General features: G+C 40.4%; 1 protein-coding gene across 4 annotated transcripts in view; it reads left to right on the forward strand.

Annotated features, from left to right (window-relative positions):
* The window catches only part of KIAA0753 (KIAA0753 ortholog), a 62,535-nt gene that overhangs the window by 3,652 nt on the left and 38,247 nt on the right, over positions 1 to 20,636 (forward strand). The window contains exons 2-8 of one of the 4 annotated variants that reach the window (XM_037029595.1): positions 994 to 1,092; positions 1,792 to 1,944; positions 6,682 to 7,303; positions 9,985 to 10,091; positions 11,225 to 11,287; positions 11,697 to 11,912; positions 13,837 to 14,047. In XM_037029595.1, the coding sequence (XP_036885490.1) occupies positions 1,861 to 1,944; positions 6,682 to 7,303; positions 9,985 to 10,091; positions 11,225 to 11,287; positions 11,697 to 11,912; positions 13,837 to 14,047 (1,303 nt within the window). In that variant the 5' untranslated portion in view covers positions 994 to 1,092; positions 1,792 to 1,860. Of the gene's footprint in view, positions 1 to 299; positions 1,093 to 1,791; positions 1,945 to 6,681; positions 7,304 to 9,984; positions 10,092 to 11,224; positions 11,288 to 11,696; positions 11,913 to 13,836; positions 14,048 to 20,636 lie in introns of those variants that run through there. The other 3 variants (XM_037029597.1, XM_037029596.1, XM_037029598.1) reach the window with 3 other exon arrangements.

Genomic DNA, 20,636 nt, shown 5'->3' on the forward strand with positions numbered 1-20,636 from the left:
AGGTACGAGAAGGGCTGTGGGGGTGAGCGAAGCTGTGGATGTGTCCTCGGTTCCCTCCTCAAGGGAGGAAACGGGCACTGGCTGTTTCAGGGACCACCCGCAGCAGAGAGAGAGGAGGCAGGCTGGACGAATGTCTGGAATTGGGGCAAGGGGGGACAGTTTAGGAGAAAATTGTGTGGGGGGGGACAGACTGAGGGGGGCATTCCGGTAGTGTGTGTAGGGATCAAATTGGGGGATCCTGGGACTCTGGGAGGGAACAGTTTGGGGGGAGATTTGTCCGGGGTTGTGGGTAAAGGCACAGGCTCTAGGGGTGTTGCAGGGTAGGAGAGAGAGATTTTTTTTTGGAGAAGACCCTTGGTATGTGGGGTCACAGTGGGTTCCCTGGAGCAGTTGGAAAGGGACAAAGAGAGGTGTCCCAGGACTTTGTACAGGGGGACAGTTTTGGGGTGGGTGTTCCCAGACCGTGTATGTGTGTGTGTGTGTGTGTGTGTGTGTGTGTGTGTGGTGCGTGTCACTTGCGCTCTCCTGGAACCATGGGGATCACGTCCTATTTTTCCTGGTAGAGAATGGATTACTAGGCCTCTGGCACCCTGGGGGAAGGTGTAGAGCACATAAAAGTTGCAGTTGCCCCAGCCCCAGTTCTGCAGATGCCCCTGAACTGTGGTGCTCACAAGCCACATGGGATTGCCTTGCTCACGTACCTCCTCCCGTCTTCGTTTTTGATGTGTCTTAACAGCCTTAGAAATAAGGAATCTTGGACAGCTGCCTTTATATTCCTTCAGATGTGTCTGTCTTTAAGCAAATCCAGTCTACAAATGTTGGGTTTATTTAGAAGCTTAAATTAGGGTTTTTTTTAAAACCTGATTTTCCCAATTGATTTTCTCTGAGATTCTCGGAGAGAACAAATTCCCCAGTACACCTAACACTAGTCAGTTTATGGGAAATCAACTTAATTCAACAAATGCTGAGTTAAATTGTCTACTATGCTCAAAGCACTGTGTTGTGGGAACTATCAGAGAAGAGCAAGACAAGGCCCTTACCCTCAAGGAACCTTGTCTAGCTGGGAAGATGAGACATATACCTGTGAAACAGGTAAATAACAACCTGAGACAAATGTGTGATAAGCACTTGATGAGTGCAGGGATAATAAAGCGTCGTCCAGAAGGAGGCATGCAGAACTGGGAGAGACTGTGATAATGAGTGTAGCCCGTAATAGCTTGCAGAACACTCATATCTTTTATCTCCACTGTGTGTGCACAGGGTGCAGGGGAGGCAGGGGAAATTGGAGGTTTGGAGAGGTCATTCAGTTAATGGCAGATCCTAGCCTACATCTGGGTATTCTGATGCTGCAGGTTTATTTAGAATCACTCAGTTCTGTTCTTCTGAGCTACTGAGGAGGGTGAAGCCTAACTACTTTCTGACTAATGGTTAGGATTTATTAATGTGGACTATGTGTGCATAAAATGCCCTGCTGGGAAGTGCTTGTTGACCACAGCAGAGCTGTTTTTAGAATAATGTCTTACTAAAGACCCTTGAGGTTTGAAATTTGGAATGAAAAGGGCTCAAAAGATTATCAGTAAAATAGTGTCCCCTTGTTCTCTTGGAAAGTAGAATTTCAAAAGTGTACTTGCTTTTGTAAATGGAACAATCATATACTTATCTTTAAGCATGCGTTCTTTAGTGTGAGGTTGCTATGAACTAGAATACTATATGAGCATGGTGTTGTCTTTTACTTACTCTTTTCCTTTGTTTGAAGACTCTTGGTCTGAAAGTAACCGTCTTTCATTTCAGGCAATGGTTTGGGGAAGAGCTTTTGGCTGATAACTGAGCTTTCACTGATGTCTTGCTCTGTCTGACGTGATGGGGCCGGCTTCAGCCTGTGTTCATCTGGCATCTCGTGTTCAGCTTGCTGGGCGGAGTGGTTCCTGGGCACTTCCGGCCCAGGTAGGTTTTTATTCTTTCATATTTTCGTTGAAACATTTCAAACATGAAAGTTGAAAGAAAAGGATAAGAACACCTTTTTAATCTTTTATTTCAACAGTTTGTCCTGTTTTTCTGTCCACCCTTCTCTCTCAAATTGTTGTAGAACCATTTCAAAGTGAGTTGCAGATATCATGACACTTCTAAATATTTCAGAATACTGATCCTAAAAATAAACTCTTCTCCTTAGCTATAATGCCATTCACTAAGAAATGGACAAAATGTTCTCCTAATATTATCTAGTAACTGGTTTTGATTATATTGAACTTTAACCCAGTTGTACCCCAAATACCTTTGTATTATGAAAACCTTCAAACATGCAGCAAAGTCAAATTTCACAGCGAACACCTAGATTCCATTGCTGTTTCACTGTATTTGTTTAATTGCATATCTGTCCTTCAGTCCATCTCTCTAGAATACATTCATCTGTCGTACTTTTTGACATATACCAAAGTAAATTTCAGACACAAGTACCCTAACTACTTCAGCATGCATATCATGTACTAGAATTTACCATTTCTTTTGATGTAAATTTTACACCTGAAATGAATACATTGAAATACATTTGTTGAATGTTGAGATTTTATTTATTTATTTTTAGGGGGGAGGAAAACATATTTTTTCACTGTTCCAGTCCTAGAATCAGCCTTTTATTCAAAGAGTGCTTGTCACTTTAACGGAGAATAGAATTTAGAAATCAGTGTCTGGACACTGGATATGCTCATTGATTCTCAGGTGTCATTGTTCCTAGGCCCTGTCGGGGGACATAACTGGAAAATAGATGAATATACTTGTGTGGCCGTACATGCATACATTCATATGTACACGCACACCCGTATCCCTCCCTCCCTCTCCTTCCCTTTCTCTCTCTCTCTTTCCCCCTTTCTCTCCATATTTTTCCCTTTTCGGTGTATCTGTCTGCTTGCCTATCTGTATTAAAACCTATGACTTTACACAGATATCTCCAATTCCAATGCAACACTCTCCATATTTGTAATTCCCTTATTCAACAATGTGAAGCTTCACTACAGTTACCCATAATCTATCTACTTATCTGCTCAATCCTAGAATGTACAAAAATATTTCAGAATTTTAATCCATGCCTCTGCAAAAAGAGAAGCCTACAAATTAAAAATTTCAATATTTTAGAGTACTTTTTATTTTTAGTCTGAGGTCATATGGTCCAAATGCTATGTTCAAAAGTTCATTGGGTTAATTTTTTTTTAACCCTCACTTTTTAGTGTGGCTACATTATTCATTGGAAATTCATTGTATTTCATTGGTTAGTATTCATTTTTAGGGCTTTCCTTCATCCTTACTAATTTTACTTGTTCCCTTCCTCCTCTCCTCCTTTCTTCTCTCCCTTCTTTTCTGTCTCTCTAATATCTGTGAAACCTCAACATGGTTCTAAATATACTTGTACAAAAAATTATATTCAGAGAGTTGTTATCGCCTCTTCATTCCTCTATCCTTTCTACTACGGGACGGGGGGTCTGGCCCTGAGCCAGATGTGTGTGGGCTCTTGACTTTGTATAGGAAAGATTTCATAGCACGAGTCCAGGTGACTGTGAGGGTGTATTGACTGATGCTGGGACAGTGAAACAAGGAAGAGCTCAGCATAGAAGAAGCAACAGGAGAGACTGGGTTCAGCTGCCTTAACTCACTGGGAAGTCAGAGAAAAGGGGGCATTCGGGACAAATTCAGGGGCTTAGTCTGGCTTGAGCTACCACTGCCTATTGCTCACCTGATTTCAAGTTTTTGGGGGACGCTTAGAGTTTAGGAGATACGTGCCTGTGGGGGAAGAAGAGAGGGGAGAAGGGAGGAAGGGAATGGGGCCAGCTGTTCCCCAGAGGGGGAGTGCTTGTACACCTGGGTCTTTTGTCTTGAGGGTTTTGTCTCTCTTGCAGGCAGGAACTGGACGGGAGTTTTCAGGGGAGGGTTTCAGCAGAATATTCATCAGTTTTCCAGGTATGCCCCGGCAGGGTCATGGTCTCCTCTGATCCATCAGTGACAGGGCAGGGGACCTCTAGTCACTGCTGCTGGTCCTGCCATTGCTCACCTGATTTTGCTGTTTTTCTGGGCCTGGAGCTGAAATACAACTGAGGCCTGGATGCTATCCCTAAGAAGGTGACCTTCTGCATCTGGCTGTCAATTGCTCCGCCAGTTTGTCCAGCTGTCTGTCTCAATTTCCTTACTTGTCCTGGCCTACTGGCCTGACTCATTTCCACTCAATTCCTACCCGTACTCTATGGATACCTAATCTTAATAGTCTCAGATTTTTCTTTCATGTGCTTCTTTTTGTTCAAATGCTCAGACATGTATATATTTTCTCATGTATTTTCCCCCTTTTTGAAGATATTACAGGTACTCTTTTGTACTTTGCTCTTTTCTCTGAACAGTGTATCTGAGAAATCCCTCCACATCAGTTCAAAGAGATCTTCCTCATTCATTTTTCCATTTTTATAGTACTCCTTTGGGTGAATATAGCATAATTTATTCAGCCGTTCTCCTTCATGGGCATTTAGGTTGATTCCAGTTCTTTGCAATCACAAACAATACAGTGGTAAGTAACCTTTTGCATCTATATTGGGGGTGTATCTTCAGTGTAAATGGCTATAAGTGAGGCTGCTGGGTCAGAAAGTAAGCACAGGTAACTCTGTTAGATGTTCCAAATCCCGTCCCTGAGGATTGTACCAATTTGCGTTCCCACCCACAGTCCATGAGAGCAACTGTTTTCATGGCCTTACCCGTAGCATACGTTGTCATTCCTTTCACGTTTCTGCTAATCTGTTGCTATTCCAGTATTTTCTTAATTTGTATGGTTTTTTATGTTTAAGGGAGGGCCATTTTTATATATAATTTTGGTGAGTTGTCCAAGTGTTTTTCTCATTTTCAGTTGAGTTTTGGTATTTTCTCAATATTTAAGATTTCTTTATATATAGGGAGCCCTCTATACTTGTAAATATTAGTTCTTCTTTGAATTTTTATGGCATTTTTTAAAAGATTTTATTTATTTATCTTTAGAGGGGAAAGGAAAGAGTGAGGGAGGGAAATATGAATGTGTGGTTGCCTCTCATGTGTCCCCTGCTGGGAACTGGCCTGCAACCCAGGCATGTGCCCTGACTGGGAATCGAACCGCGATCCTCTGGTTCACAGGCCCGAGCTCAATCCACTGAGCTACACCAGCCAGGGCATTTATGGCATTTTTTAATTATTTATTTATTTATCTTTGGAGGGGAAGGGAAGGAGAGAAGGAAAGAAACATCAATGTGTGGTTGCCTCTCATGAGTCCCCTGCTGGTAGCTGGCCTGCAACCCAGGCATGTGCCTTGGCTGGGAATTGAACCGCGATCATGTGGTTCGCAGGCCCGTGCTCAATCCACTGAGCTACACCAGTAGGGGCGTCATTTATGGAATTTTTTAACAATAAAAATAGGTAGAAGTTATCTAAAGTCTTTATTTTAGTGTAATAAAATTTTGTCACTCTTTCCTTTTATTGCATATGGATTTTGAGTTAGAAAGTCTCACCCTATGACCGGGTCAAAGAGGAATTCACCCATGTTTTTTCCTGGTACTTACATTAAATCTTCCAGGTACTTTAGGTTGTTTTTACTTTGGGCGTGAGACTTTGTAAGTTTCAAGTACTGTTTATCAATATGTGTGTATCTTCCATACTGTTTATTTTTCTTTCTCTTAATTTCTGGTGAGGTTTATAACTGCTTTTGTTTTTTCAAAATACTGTCTTGAACTTTTATGACAGTGAGTTTATTTTAAACTGACTCCTCACACACGTAATTACATGAACACGCTTCATCATGGAAGCCGGCGAGGCCGCCCCCCAGACAGAGGCGCTGTTGCACGGGCTTCGTTGAATTTGTTGTTGACAGGTCCAAAACTGTGGAGTTGTTTGTTGCCTTTGACCTGGTAATCCCAGAATATGTCATTTGTCCTGAGGAGATAGTCAGAAAAGAGGAAAAATTTAAATGTATGGAAAACCTGGAATAGTCCAAATGTTTAATAATAAAGTTGTAATTAGGTTAATTGGATTTTAGAAGTGCAACCATGAAAATAATGAAAACTGTGGGAATATGGAAATACGACTATGTTAACTGAAAAACAAAACCAAATTTATATTTGTTATGATTAAAACTGACAAAAACTTAAGCCTGCATGAGAAGGTGTAAGTGGCCTGTTCAGAGCAGCATGGACTTTATTGGGTGCAGAATAACAGGTGTGGCCCAAGCACCAGAGGAAAACCTCAGGGAGGCCTGAGGAGATATTGTCGAGTGTCTTGGGTCCGATGTGGCTCTGTGCCAAGTCTGCCAGCAGCTCTGGGGCACGCTCCTGATGGGTTGTGCTGGTCACCTGCCAGAACCTGACATTTTGAGACAGGACAGACATTGCTAACCGGAGAGTTGAGCTTGCTGGTTGCTGCTTAAAGCGTTTGGGGTTGATGTTCAGAGGAGGGTCCTAGTGTGTGGTTAGTAAACCGAAGGGTAGTGCTGTGGCTCTGAGTGGCTGCAGGGTAGAACCAGAGGGTGGGTGAGGAGTGGCCGATTCTGTCAGTACAAAAGAAGAACACCTTTTAGCACTAATAACCATATGGGTAAATTTTTAGAAACTTGATTATAGACATATACCAACTATACCGAATGTCATTTCTCTAACGAGTGCTTACTTTTATTTATTTAACTTTTTAAAGAACCAGCTGCAGTTCAATAAGAGTGTTCCTACACATTCAAGCAACTTGGCCGTCCGGCACTCTCCCCCACACGCCATTAAAATTGAGAAACTGAAGCACTTGCACAGCGAGTCCGGCTGTTGTACAGACTTGGATTTTAGACACGGTCCTGACCAAAGTAGTTCCGTTTCCTTTTCTGTCATATCAGAAGAGAGACTTAGCCATGCTGTCCACCTCGCCAAAAGAGATATGAAACGAAGACAATTTGAAGAACATGTAAGACGTCATCTCAGAAGTCAGCTCCAAGTCTCTGAGAAACACGGATACACCAAGCATAGAATGTCTGACCTTGGTGTGGACAGGAAGGAATTGAAGAATCAAGAGGATTTTCATTGCAGCTACCAGCCACCCAAAGCAGACATTTCTAGCTCAGGTGCCAAGGTGTATGTCTACACATCTCATCCAGGACGGTCAGATCTGACCCTGCCAAATTCACCACCCACCCATGATCCAGGACTTCAGCCACGTGCCAGCGTAGGTGACCACAAAAGCCTGTGTGAACACAGAAGCCTGCTAGAAGTTCAGCGACTCCAGAAAATATTGAACAATTGTATCCATAAAATTGAAGAAGTAACTAAAGAAGGTGAGAAAAATTGGGGAGAGGGGGATAGCTCAGATACATTCCTTCCTTTGGGACCCCTGCCCCATCGGGTTCCACTCCCTCTTGTCCCTAGAGCAAGCACTCATGACCAGACAGGTGGACTTTGAGTTTTTTCAGTGTCTTTTTCTGAAGAGTTTTCCCTGCCCTAGTCCCACCATCTAGCAGAGGCGCATGGCATAGCTCCTTTCCTGCAAGCTGCACTTGGTAATCGGCTGGCAAGGGCCCAGCCAGTGGCTGGGGTGCCTGTCGTCTGAGCCTTAGGTCTTTTGTCACCAGGGTGAAAATCAACCTGTAAAGTGTTGCTTTTGTACCCAGTTCTTCAGACAAAATTATTTTTAATTTGTTTGAAAAAGAGCATAGTATATGTGCATTGCAGATTAAACCAGGTTTAATGTAGACCGTGTTTAGATGAGTACACAGCAGTGACAAGGGAAGTGGTGGATATATGGAAAATATCTGACCACAGGGTGGAAAGGAAGTTGTATAATCACCACGTACTGTTTTCTACAATTCTCCAGTATTCTCCAGGCCCTTGTGTTTCCCTGGCGAGTAGAGCGTTGATTCCACATAGAGAATATACGGTTACCATAGCCAGTGAGTAGGGGGATCGAGCCCAGGTCAGACTTCAGGGAGTAGGGGGTTGAGCATCATATATATTGTATTAGGATAGCATATAGTCTCTGATGATCTTTGGCATTTAAAAAATTAAATTATACATGCATGTGTACATGTACGCATATTACATCAGGAATTTAAGGTGCCTTAGAAAAATACCTGAGGTTGAACAACATAGAACAAACACATAAATGGGGATATTGTAGCACAGGAAAAAATAAGGAGAGGAAAAACAAGATATATTCAAGATGGGTTACAAATTGGTTTCTGAGCTTCCTAACATCCAGCTAAAGAGAAAAGAGTGACCAGTTGCAGAAGTTACAAAGTCTAAAATAGAAAAAGCAATTGTGTGAGGAAAATAATTGCACATATGGAGACCAGAAAAAAATGTCTCCTGTGAGCCTTCGTAAAGAGTGTGTTGTGTACTATGATGAAGAGGCCCATTGCTCTGCTGATGGGGCTTAACACAGGGGACCTGCGGAGTGGAGCTTTTCAAAGTCTGTGGGGAAGGACTGGGTTGAGGGGGCTTTGTTTCTTGTTTTGTTTTGTTTTTTAGTTAAAAATGTCAATCACAAATCAAAACTTTCTAAACTATAATAAAAATGTCATGACAGTGACACATTGCTATAAAAAGCTGTAAGTGCACACGTTTGGTCCCCGCACTTAGCTTGTCGTGGACGGGTAATAGTTTGCAACAGCCCCTGTCTATAGTCCACCCTTGTAGGTGGGCCCTAAAATGCCCAGTTGTACTTCCCAGGTGCTGCTCTGCACACTGGTTGCATCAGAATCACCTGCAAATGGTGATGGAAGGAGACTTGACTTGGGCTGGTGAACACACAGTGCAGTACACAGATGATGTGTTATAGAACTGTACACCTGAGACCTGTAAAACTTTACTAACCAATGTCACCATAAATTCAGTAAAAAAGACAAAAAAAGGAATCATCTAGAAGATGAGCAGTTAAAAACCCTGCCCATGCCAGTTGCCATGATAAGTAAGTACATGAGTCCAGGGTCTGTCCACGGGTGCAGGCCAGCAAGAGACAGAAACAGTGTGGCTTGTGGGCTCCTCTGAGACTGTATCTGTGTCAGCACCTCCTGGATTTCAAATTCTGATTTCCTCAAAAGGATGTTCATTAGTTGACTTTTTAAAAAAGATTTTATTATTTATCTTTAGAGGGGAAGGGAAGGAGAAAGGGAGAGAAATATCAATGTGTGGTTGCTTCTCGTGCGTCCCCTGCTAGGAAGTGGCCTGCGACCCAGGCATGTACCCTGACTGGGAATCGAACTGCAGTCTCTTGGTTTGCAGGCCTGCACTCAATCCACTGAGCTACACCAGCCAGGGCCATTAGTTGACTTTATGAGTAAATATTTGAGTTTATAAAATGTACTTTATAAAGCATTGCTTTTGTCTGATTAGTGGAGTTTTGCATAAGAAAATGTGTTTCATAAACATACTTGGAAACCACCAACTGGACAGAATGCATGGGTTGCACATCCCCCAGGCAGTGTTCCAGAAACAATTTCTTTGAACTAACCTTTTGAAAATGTGGAATACCATTATGTATGAGGGTGTCCTTCCTGGCAAGTATATGAAGGCTTTGGACATTCATATACTCTTCTTGTGCTGGAAAGGATTTTTCTTTTGGTTTTCAGAAAAGAAAATGTAAAAGAAATCTTGTCAAAAAGTAGGCCAATAAACAGTTTTTGGGGAAAAAAAAGAAAAAGAAAACGTTGCAGATTTTGGCCCAATGTAAAGAATTTAAAAATATTAAGAGGTGCTTCCCGTGGAATAGGCAGTGCAGTGGGGTTTGGATCCGGAAATCCCGCACGGAGGGGAGCCTGACCTGGTGCGTGCCCAGGGCCCTGCCGAGTCCGTACGCGCCCTTCCTTCTGAGCTCGTGGTCAGTGAGAAATGGCAGTTGCTGTTGTGATGGCCCCGTTTTTCTTCTTAAAGCAGAGCCCTTCGACTTACATGATCTCTTTGAGTAATTGTGTTTTTGTGAGTTTTTATATTTGGTTTATAACCCACTTGGGAATATTTTCAGAGAGAATGGAAGAAGCCTTGGACCCAGAAGAAGAACGGCGGATCCGGGTCAGGAGGCAGGAGCAAGCTGTCCGTTCTGCGCGCACACTCTACGGCCTCCAGCAGCAGGTGCAGAAGCGGGCGCGGGGTGGGGCGTGCGGCCTTGTGTGTGGCCTTCTACGAGCTGTGTTTTCCTTTTGCCTCAGAAATGTTACACCTTGGTATCCTCTGTGAACTCTCATATGTTTGTGAAGCTAAATTCCCTGAGCACATGGACAAGTAATTTCTTTCTGATTCTGTCATCTGCCTTCTATTGTTTTGTAGCCGGACTCCTTAAGTGGTGGTTTTTGACCTTTTGGTGTCAGAGACTTTTGAGAATCTGCTAAAAGCCATGAGTCCTTTCCCCATTAAAAAAAGTTGTTTATACAGCCCATTTTTCCAGACAAAGTCAAGGCAATTGGTTACCCCAAAGCCCTTTGTCTCTAGTTATGAATCCTCATCTTAGCAGAAAGGGACCATTTTAGTTTCCCATCTGTCTCATGTTTACAAGGTATTTGAAACAGTAGTAGTAAATAATTTGATCATCTTTATTGAATAGTAAAAAATGAAGACTGTGTTAAGTGTTTTTTAGGACACATTTAGTGGCAGAGAAATGAGCGTTTACACTGTTCATGGGTAACTTTTTAAAAAATGTTTGTTTACCTCTAAGGCCTTACTCATTAATACGTTTTTCATTCATTTCTGGTCTTATTGCTTGAACCCCAAACTGGACCTTTTTATTTTAAAGAAAATGTCTGAGACTTTGTTCCGTATTTGGGGGCGCTTCTCTTTTGGTCCTTACTCTATGTTGCTGCCATAGAGATTGTTTTAAAACACAGATCTTACCCTGACAGACCTCTGCGTCAGACTTCAGTGGCCCTCGGTACCGCAGAGGGTGGAAGCGAACTCTTTTAGTACAGCACCGAAGACTTCCTGACCTGGCCCTCCCTGCTCTCAAGGGTCACCTCCCCCTTCACTCCTTCCTGCTCAGTTCCTGTTGCCCTGGGGACCACGGGACAGAAGGTGGACCCTGTGCTCCAGTTGCCATCTTGAACTGGAAGCCAGTAACTATTTGGGGGGTGCAGGAATGAAGAGCCTTGTCTCATTGTCAAGTGGCTTGAATTAAGAATGGTTAGATTTGGATAAGACAAGCTGTGTCCTCTTCTATAAAAAAGATCAGTGGAAAGGTACGAAGTTTTCATGTTTTTCCCTTTACAAAACAGGTTAAAGAAATCCAGGAAGAATTGGATAAATTGAGTCCACATAAAACTAAGCACACTAAGAAGGTATGAGGCAATTCAGTTATGGTTAATACGTATCGTTTGTAAGTTTGATTTTCGATGTTGTGTTAGCATCAGGTGTGTTCTCTGCACCAGTACTATTTTCAGGGCTTGTAGAAACCTAGTAGTGAGGGCATGAACTTGAGGTTGTCTTTCAGAACTTGGGGTTGTCTTCCAGATTCTCAAAATAGATTTTTGTTGCTGCTGCTACTATAAGAAACTTAGAATTGGGAGGAAAAGACTTTTGTCACTAGAAAGTCTTTAAACTTCATAATTCCCTTAACTATGAAGAAGTTTTCACAATGGAAATAGTTCAGTATAGACAGAAGATAGAGTGTAAGTATCCTTAAGGATGGGGTTAATGTCAAGAAGTTCCGAATATTGAAGTAACTTCTCACATTTCATTTATTGCCAGTCATGGGCGATGTCCAGACTGGCAGCTGCCCATCGAGGAGCCATTCGGGCCTTACAGACGTTTGTCACTCTGTTCACTGACCGAGGGGAGCACGCAGTTCCCGCTCAGTATAAGGAGCTGGGCAGCCTCATTCGCCAGCTCTCACTGTGTTCTGCCAAGGTGGATGCCGATTCATCTGTTGCCGATGTGGTTATAAATATCCTGCATCAAATTGAGGTATGAAATTGACTCTAATTTTTGTCAAAACTGTGTTGTTTCTAAGCAGGGAGGTAATGTTTACCGCCTCCAAGTTCCTTTGAGATTTATGGAGAATACAAGACAAAGCTGCTACACCTAGTAAATTAAAGCTTTACTGAGGGCAGAAAAAAGACTTCATTTTTATTTTATTGTTTTTGTAATCTAGTCTATAATATTGTATTTCACTTCCTGGAGAATGGTGGCTTGAGTATATATTGCCTCTTAACCAGTTCCATTAATTAAAAAGAATTTTCCATTTCCTGACAGTTCCAGTTAACAAAGAATTTCCTACCACAGAAAAAGAAAACAGTATTGCATTCTTAGATTAGTGCTTAATTAGAATATCGGTGTGTAATCTAGAGAGATTTTTGGAAAGGAGGCATTTTAAGATCTAGGGAAGCAGAGCCTTAAGTCTTGTGATAGGACCAGAGACTTCTGGAAATCCCAACCGCATGTACTAGTTAGGAATAAATAGTGTTCTTCGTTTTTATTGGTGACAAAGACAGCAAGGACAATATGGCCTTAGATCTTGATAGTTCTCTGAAGTTTGCAGAGCGCTTCCACGTAAATTCACATTTTTTCTACTGTGATTTGCAGTAGAAAATCTACTGTGATTTGCAGTAAATTTATTACTGCTATTTTACAGATAAAATTTTTAAAGAGCAAAGGTCAGAGACCTGACACAATTACTTGTCTTGAGAGCTGGGAATTGAATTCCTGTCTTCCACGTGTGTGCCACTGTTATTTCCCCCGCACTGCGCGTTTTGGTCCACAAATAAGACGGCCCCTCTGTTAGTGTGACCTGGAACGCCACTGGCTGTAGAGGAAAGGTGCTGTGGTGGGGGCAGTCATGGGCTAATAGACATACCGGTTTTACCATTAACTAGCCTTGGTGTTCTGTGAGGCCCCTTGTACCTGCACAACTCCACCAGGCAGCAAACACGTTTGTGAGTGCATTGGTGATGTCGTGGGTGCAGAACTCTCCGTCAGGAATGTTGGTGTCAAATGCAGACCCTCAGACAGCCTGTCAAGTTAGTGATGCTTTTTAAACTTATCCATAGGAAACATTTATTGGTCAAAATTTTTCCTTTAGAGGATGTATCTTTATGATCCTAAAAGGCATCTGAAGAGATTATCTAATCCCTTTCCCAAATGTTGAGCAAGAGTGAGTACCTTAACATGTTTCTTAAACATAATGTTTCTCTCTCCTAAACTGAAAGTACTCAGTAGTACAAGCAGTTTGTTCTGTCTTGTTGATGAATGCACCATCCCATGGCTTGTTTTTTCTTGCTGCCGTCTGCACTGAATCTCCCTAGCCGTGTTCAGGGGTCCTCAGTTTGTGCTGACTGCGTGGAGCCTGGGCCCTTACCGCCTGGCAGTGAGTGAGTGCTACGTTATTGGAGGACGTGCCTCTTTTAGGAGAGAGAGGACACGGGTCTCCTTCCATCGCAGTGGGGGAGTGAGGAAAGCCACTGGACACAGAGTTTCCTTTTGTTTATGAAAGTGCATATTGAATACAGTCTGTTTACCCACTTAAAACTATTTGCGTTTATGAGGGTTTTGTTGAGAATCAAAATGCATTTAAAGCATGTAGGATTACATTCTGAAAACTATGGTTAGATTCTAAAATAGTAATCCTTAATTTTAGGATTTGGATGCTTTTAAGTACTCATATCCTTTATCTTTTTGCTGTTGTGTTTAGCGACCTTAACATGAAAAACACACAGAATTTGATGTCTTAAACAATAAGGTTTTAAAATTAAGTTAAACAACATTTCTTTAGTCTTTAGAGATAGTCCTTTAATAACACATCTCTCCAGAGTCCTCATTTTGTGATTAAAAGTCAGACTTTTTTAAATCACTCAGAAATAAACTAAGAGAATAATTGACTGTTTTATGGCAGGCTTTGGAATCCCTACTGGAAAAGAAACTGTCACCCAAAAAGGTGAAGAAAAGTTTCGCTGAAATTAGGAGCAGATTTCCGGTTGGTAGCCAGCGGTCCTTAGAGAGACGGCAAAGTACATTTCCAAACAGTGAGGGGAGACCGTCCATGACAAAGAAGATGTTTCCACGGGAAACAAGACAACCTTCAGTGGCAAAGAAGGCTCTTGCTGGTATGTGTCCTAAAATGTTCATTGCAAGCTATTTTGTTCTTTGCAGCCGTCTGGACTGTGACAGTTGCTACCCTGAGGGGCAAAATTAGGATTGAAAACATAGTCCACAATAGGTGTACTTGAACTCTAAGACAAGTGAATCACAATCAAGATGCTACTTTAGGCTGGAGGCTGGCGTGGTCTTCCTTAGAGGAGGGTGGAGGAGTGAAATTCCCTTTTCCCACATCATAGTGTTTGTGCTACCCACAGTAAATTTCTGCATATCGGAAGTTAGAGCCTTACTTTTGATTTTCACTTTAATGATAGGGAGAGAGACAGACAGATGCATATATACATGCACATTATATGCATGTCTATTCACTACCTATCTTTTTTCATAGGTAGTGAATTCTTGTTATTCCAACAAATGGAATTGCTAGTTTATGTGGTGTGTACATTTAGACTGCCAACTTGCCCTTGAAAATGGGCATACAATTATGTTTGGACTAGCAGTGATCATCGATATACATTTTCCCATATCCTTGCCAAGTACTTTATGTAATGAAATGTGAAAATGTTCTCAGTCCCTCAGGGGGAGAATGGTATCTTACTGTTTATATTGCATCTCCCTGGTTCATAGTGTGTTCCTTAGCCACATTTATTTCCTCTTCTGCGATTTGTCATCCTTTGCCATCTCCCTGCTGGGTTCTATGTCTTTTGTTTATGGGCCTATTCGTTATATATTCTGGGTCTTAATCCTTTTTTGGTGTACATATATTACAGATATTTTAGTCACTTGCTTTGTGAAATTTGTTTATGATGTCTTTTCTGACATAGAAAGTTTTAATTTTGTAATCAAAATCAACATTTTTTTCTTACATATTTTAATATTTCACAAGGCAACTCTTTCCTCTTCTTTTTCAAAATTTTGCTGGTGGTGATTGCTTGTTTTCAGAGAAATTTAAAATGAACTTGTCACGTTCCATGGAACAGGATGTCCGGATTTGCCTGGTGTCACCCTGAGTTCATAGATTATGTCAGGGAGAAGTGACATTGTTATGGTACGAAGTCGGCCCCTCAGTTTCGTCATGTCCTTTTTCCATCCCTTCAGTTGAGTTTTATAATTTTCTGCATATAAGAATTCCTGACACGGGAATACTTAGAAAGCTTAAATTCCTTATTAGGTTTCTTTCCAGTTATTATAGTTATGGTGAGTGGGATCTTTTTATTGGAATTGGTTATTGCTACTTACAGGAAAGCTGTCAGATTTGTACGTTGCTCTTATATCTGGCACCTGGCTGAAATCTTTAATTTGCTCCTTTAAGATATACATTTGAACATTTCTGAAATTGGTATACATTCTTAAATTGATGCTATCTTATAATTAATTGGCAATATTTTAAAATTTGTTATTGGTACATAAAATAATGAAGTCTTACACTGTAGATTTGAAAAAATAAGAGATTTTCTTCTTTTGTATTTTTCCAGAAAGATGGGGTCACCTGCAAATAAGTTTTGCCTTTCTCTTTGCAATTTTATACCTTTTTGGTTTTCACTTTCTACTTATTTGAGTGGTTTTCTTTTTTTTTTTTAAATATTTTATTTATTTGTCTTTAGAGGGGAAGGGAAGGAGGGAGGAAGAGAAACATCAATGTATGGTTGCCTCTTGTGTGTTCCCTGCTGGGAACTGGCCTGCAACCCAGGCATGTGCCCTGACTGGGAATCGAACCGTGATCATCTGGTTCACAGGCCCGCACTCAATCCACTGAGCTACACCAGCCAGGGCCTGAGTGGTTTTCATTCAGAATAATACTGAATAATAGTTACAGTGGTGGACATCATTTCCCTCCCAGATTTAATGGGACTGCTTCCCCTGTTTTTTACTTTGTATGCTACGTTTAGTTTCAGCATACACCTGTTTGTGTTCTGTTGAATATTATTGCTTATTTACTATAATCATCAACACACAGATTTTAAAGACCAAAATTGCATACACTGTACTTGCACAATTGATTAATATGTATACTGTCTTAGAGATTAAGTGATAAAAGTTATTTTAGCACTTTAATGAACATGACTGTTCTCTGTATTTTTTCCTCAAGATTCTATCTTGGTGCTTTTTAAATTTCATTATTCAATTACAGTTAATCTTCAGTATTATTTTGTATTAGTTTCGGGTGTACACCATAGTGGTTCGATAGTTGTACACACAGAGAGTTCCGCTGTATTATAGTACCTACCTGGCACCATCAGTTATGAGTCCATTGCAGTACTGGCCGTATTCCCTGTGCCATACTTCACACTCTCTTCAGTGTTTTTTCTCTAGTCCTTTTCCACCCAGTCCCCCAGCCCCTCTCCTCTGGCAACTGTCAGTCTCTTCTCTGTGTCTGTGAGTTTATTTCACTTTAGTTTGTCCCTTTATTTTGTCCTTTAGATTCTACTTATAAGTTAAATGGTATGCTATTTGTCTTTCTCTCATCCATGCTGTTGCAAATGGCATAAAACTTTATTCTTTTTTATAGCTGAGTAATATTCCGCCATATATCCACTCATCTACTGATGAGTACTTGGTTATTGTAAGTAACGCTGCCGTCAACATTGGGGTGCATATATTCTTTTCAATTAGTGTTTTGGGTTTCTTCAAATAATATTCCAGAAGTGGAATCACTGGGTCATAAGACAGCTTCACTTTTAATTTTTTGAGGAACCTCCCCACTGTTTTCCACAGTGGCTGCACCAGCCTGCATTCCCACCAGCAGTGCACAAGTGCTCCCTTTTCTCCACATCCTCCCAGGTACTTGTTTGTTGATTCACTGATGATGGCCGTTCTGACACGTGTGAGGTGGTATTTGGGGGTTTAATTTGCATTTCTCTGATGATTAGTGACGCTGAGCATCTTTTCCTATGTCTGTGAACCATCTGTGTGTTCTCTTTGGAGAAGCGTCTCTTTAGGTCCTCTATTTTTAATTGGATTGTTTGTTTTGATGTCGAGTTGTATGAGTTCTTTACAAATTTTGGATGTAACTCCTTATCAGATGTGTCATTGGGGAATATCTTCATCCATTCAGTAGATTGTTTTTTGAACTATTTTGTTGATGGTTTCCCTTGCTGTGTGAAAACTTTGTTTGCTGTAGTTCTGTTTCTTTATTTTTTCTTTTGTTGCCCTTGCTTGAGGAGATATTATCAGAAAAAAATATTGCCAAGAGAAATGTCAGAGATTTTGTAGCCTATGTTTTCTTCTAGGCATTTTATGGTTTTGAGTCTTACATGTAAGTATTCATTTTAAGTTTATTCTTGTATATGGTATAAAAAGTTAGTCTGATTTCATTTTTTTGCATGTATCTCTCCAATTTTTCCAGCACCATGTATCGAATAGACTGTCTTGCCTTCTTTATCAAATATCAATTGACCAATTGACCATATAGGTATGGGTTTGTTTCTGGACTCTCTCTGTTCCGTCCCATTGATCTACACATCTGTTTTTATTCCAGTACCATGCTGTTTTGATTACTATGGTCTTTTTTTAAAAAAATGTTTTATTTGTTTATTTTTAGAGAGAGGGAATGGTAAGGAGAAAGAGTGGGAGAGAAACATCAATGTGTGGTTGCCTCTCATGTGTCCCCCACTGGGGACCTGGCCTGCAACCCAGATATGTGCCCTGACTGGGAATCAAACCAGCAATACTTTGGTTCACAGCCTGTGCTCAATCCACTGAACTATGCCAGCCAGGGCTCTGATTACCGTGGTCTTATAGTGTAGTTCTATATCAAGTAGCCTGACGCATCCAACTTTGTTTTTTTTTCTCAAGATAGTGTGGCTATTTGGGGGTCTTTGTGGTTCCATATAAATTTTTGGATGTTTTAATTATGTGAAAAACACTGTTGGTATTTTAATAGGAATGACATTGGAACTATAGATTGCTTTGGGTAGTGTGCACATTTTTATGATGTAATTCTCTCATCCAAGTACTGACCAGGCCCAACCCTGCTTAGCTTCTGAGATCAGATGAGATGGGGCATGTTCAGGCTGGTGTGGCCATAGACTAACAATGGTAGTTCTTCCTATCTATGAGCATGGTATATACTCCCATTTATTTGTATCTTCCTTATTTTCTTTTTTTAGTGTCTTCCAATTTTTTGAATACAGGTCTTTTACCTCCTTGGTTAAATTTCTTCTTAGGAATTTTTTTTATGCAGTTGTAAACATGACTGTTTTCTTAGCTTCCCTTTCTGATAGTTCATTATTGGTGTACAAAATGCAACTGATTTCTGAACATTTATTTTGAATCCTGCTACTTTACTGAATTCATTTATCATTTCTAGGTGTCTTCTTTTTTTTGCGAGCCCTTAGAGTTCTCTGTATATAGTATCATGTCATCCACAAATAATGATAGTTTTACTTCTTCCTTTCCAACTTAGATTTCCTTTTATTTCTTCTTCTTGTCTGATTGCTGAGACTAGGACTTCAGTACTGTGTTAAATAAGAGTGGTGAAATTGGGCAACCTGGCTTGTTCCTGATCTTAAGGGAAATGCTCTTAGTTTTTCCTGGTTGTGTATGATGTTAACTGTGTGTCATATATGACCTTTATTATGTTGAGGTATGTTCACACTGTTCCCACTTTGCTGAGAGTTTCTATCATAAATGGTGCTGGATTTTGTCAAATGCTTTTCTGCATCTATTGATATGATTATACTATTATTATCCTCATTTTGTTTTTGTCATGTATCTTGTTACTAAATCTGCAGATATTATACCAACCTTTCATTTCGCGAATAAATTCCACATGATCATGGTGCATGATCTTTTTAATGTGTTGCTGAATTTGGTTTGCTAATATTTTGTTGATTTTTGTGTCTATGTACATCAGGGATTTTGGCCTATAATTTTATTTCTTTGTAGTGTAAAATGAGCTTGGGAGGCTTTTCTCATCATGAATTTCTTGGAGTTGTTTGAGCAAGATAGATGTTAGTCTTTCTGTGAATATTCGGTAAACCTCACCTGTGGAGCCGTCTGGTCCAGGGCTTTTGTTTGTTGGGAGTTTGCGATCCCTGCTTTGATAGCATTGGTTGTCATTTGATCAGATCTTCTGTTCCTTCTTGATTCGGTTTTGGAAGATCTTGTGTTTCTAGGAATTTATCCATTTCTTCCAGATTATCTGATTTGTTGGCGTGTAGTTGTTCATAATATTTTCTACAGTCCTCTGTATTTTTGTCAGTTGTCACTTCTCTTTCATTTCTGATTTTATTTATTGGGGTCCTCTGTCTTATTTTCTTGATGAGACTAGTTAAAGGTTTATCAATCTTGTTTATCTTTTCAGAGAACTAACTAGCTCTTGATTTAATTGATCTGTAGTATTTTTTAGACTCTATTTTGTTTATTTTTGCTTTTATATTTATTCCTTACTTCTACTCACTTTGGGCTTTGATTGTTACTCTTCTTTTAGTTGCATTAGGTGTGAGGTTAGACGGTTTGTTTTAGGGTTTTCTTGTTTCCCGAGGTACGCCCACATTGCTGTGACTTTCTGTTAGGACTGCTTTCGCTGTGCCCCGTACATTCTGGGTTGTTGTGTCCTCATTTTCATTCGTCTCAAAGCATCTTTGAATCTTCCTTGATCTCATTGTTAATCCATTCATTGTTTAGTACCAAGTAACATGTTATTTAGTTTCCCTGTCTTTGTGTGGTTTTAATGTTTTTTTTTCTTATAATTGTTTTGTGGTCTCATACCATTGTGGTCAGAGAAGATGCTTGATATGATTTCAATCTTCGTAAATTTATTGAGATGTGGTTTGTGTCCTAACATAACTATCCTGGAAAACCTTCCATGTGCTCTTGAAAAGAATGTATATTCTGCTGCTTTGTGGTGAAATGCTATGAAAATATCAATTAAATCCATCTGGTTGAGTGAGTCCTTTAAGGCTGCTGTTTCCTTGTTGATATTCTGTCTGAAAGATTTATCCACTGATGTCAGTGTGGTGTTGAAATCCCTTACTGTAACTATTACTGTCAATCTCTCCCTTTATGTCCATCAGCGTTTACTTTATATATTTAGGTGCTCCTATGTTGGGTGCATAAATGTTTACGAGGGCTGTATCCCCCAGTTGGATGGATCCCCTTATAGTTTATGTAATGTCCTTCTTTGTCTCTTATGATATTCTTTGTTATAGAGTCTAGTTTGCCTGATAATAAGTACTGCTCCCCCAGCTTTTTTTGTTTGTTTCCATTTGCATGAAGTATCTTTTTCACCCCTTTACTTTCAGTCTGTGTATCTTTTGTTCTCAGGTGGGTCTCTTGTAGACAGCACATATACAGGACTTGTTTTCTCACACATTCAGCTACCCTGTGTCTTCTGAATGGGAATGTTTATTCCATTTACATTTAAAGTGATTATTGATAGGTATGTATGTATTGCCATTTTATTCTTTGTAATTGTGTTCCTATTCTTAAAGAAGTTCCTTAACATTTCTTGTAATACTGGTTTGTTGGTAACAAATTCCTTATGGCTTTTTCTTGGCGGGGAAACACTGTTTTCTCCTTTAGTTATAAATGATTCCTTTGCTGAGTAGAGTCATCTTGAATGTAGTTCCTTATTTTTTGTTACCTTGAATATTT

The sequence above is a fragment of the Sturnira hondurensis genome, unplaced genomic scaffold (genome assembly GCF_014824575.4).
Source record: "Sturnira hondurensis isolate 20B ecotype Veracruz unplaced genomic scaffold, ASM1482457v3 Scaffold0020374, whole genome shotgun sequence".
In the NCBI taxonomy this organism is placed as follows: domain Eukaryota; kingdom Metazoa; phylum Chordata; class Mammalia; order Chiroptera; family Phyllostomidae; genus Sturnira; species Sturnira hondurensis.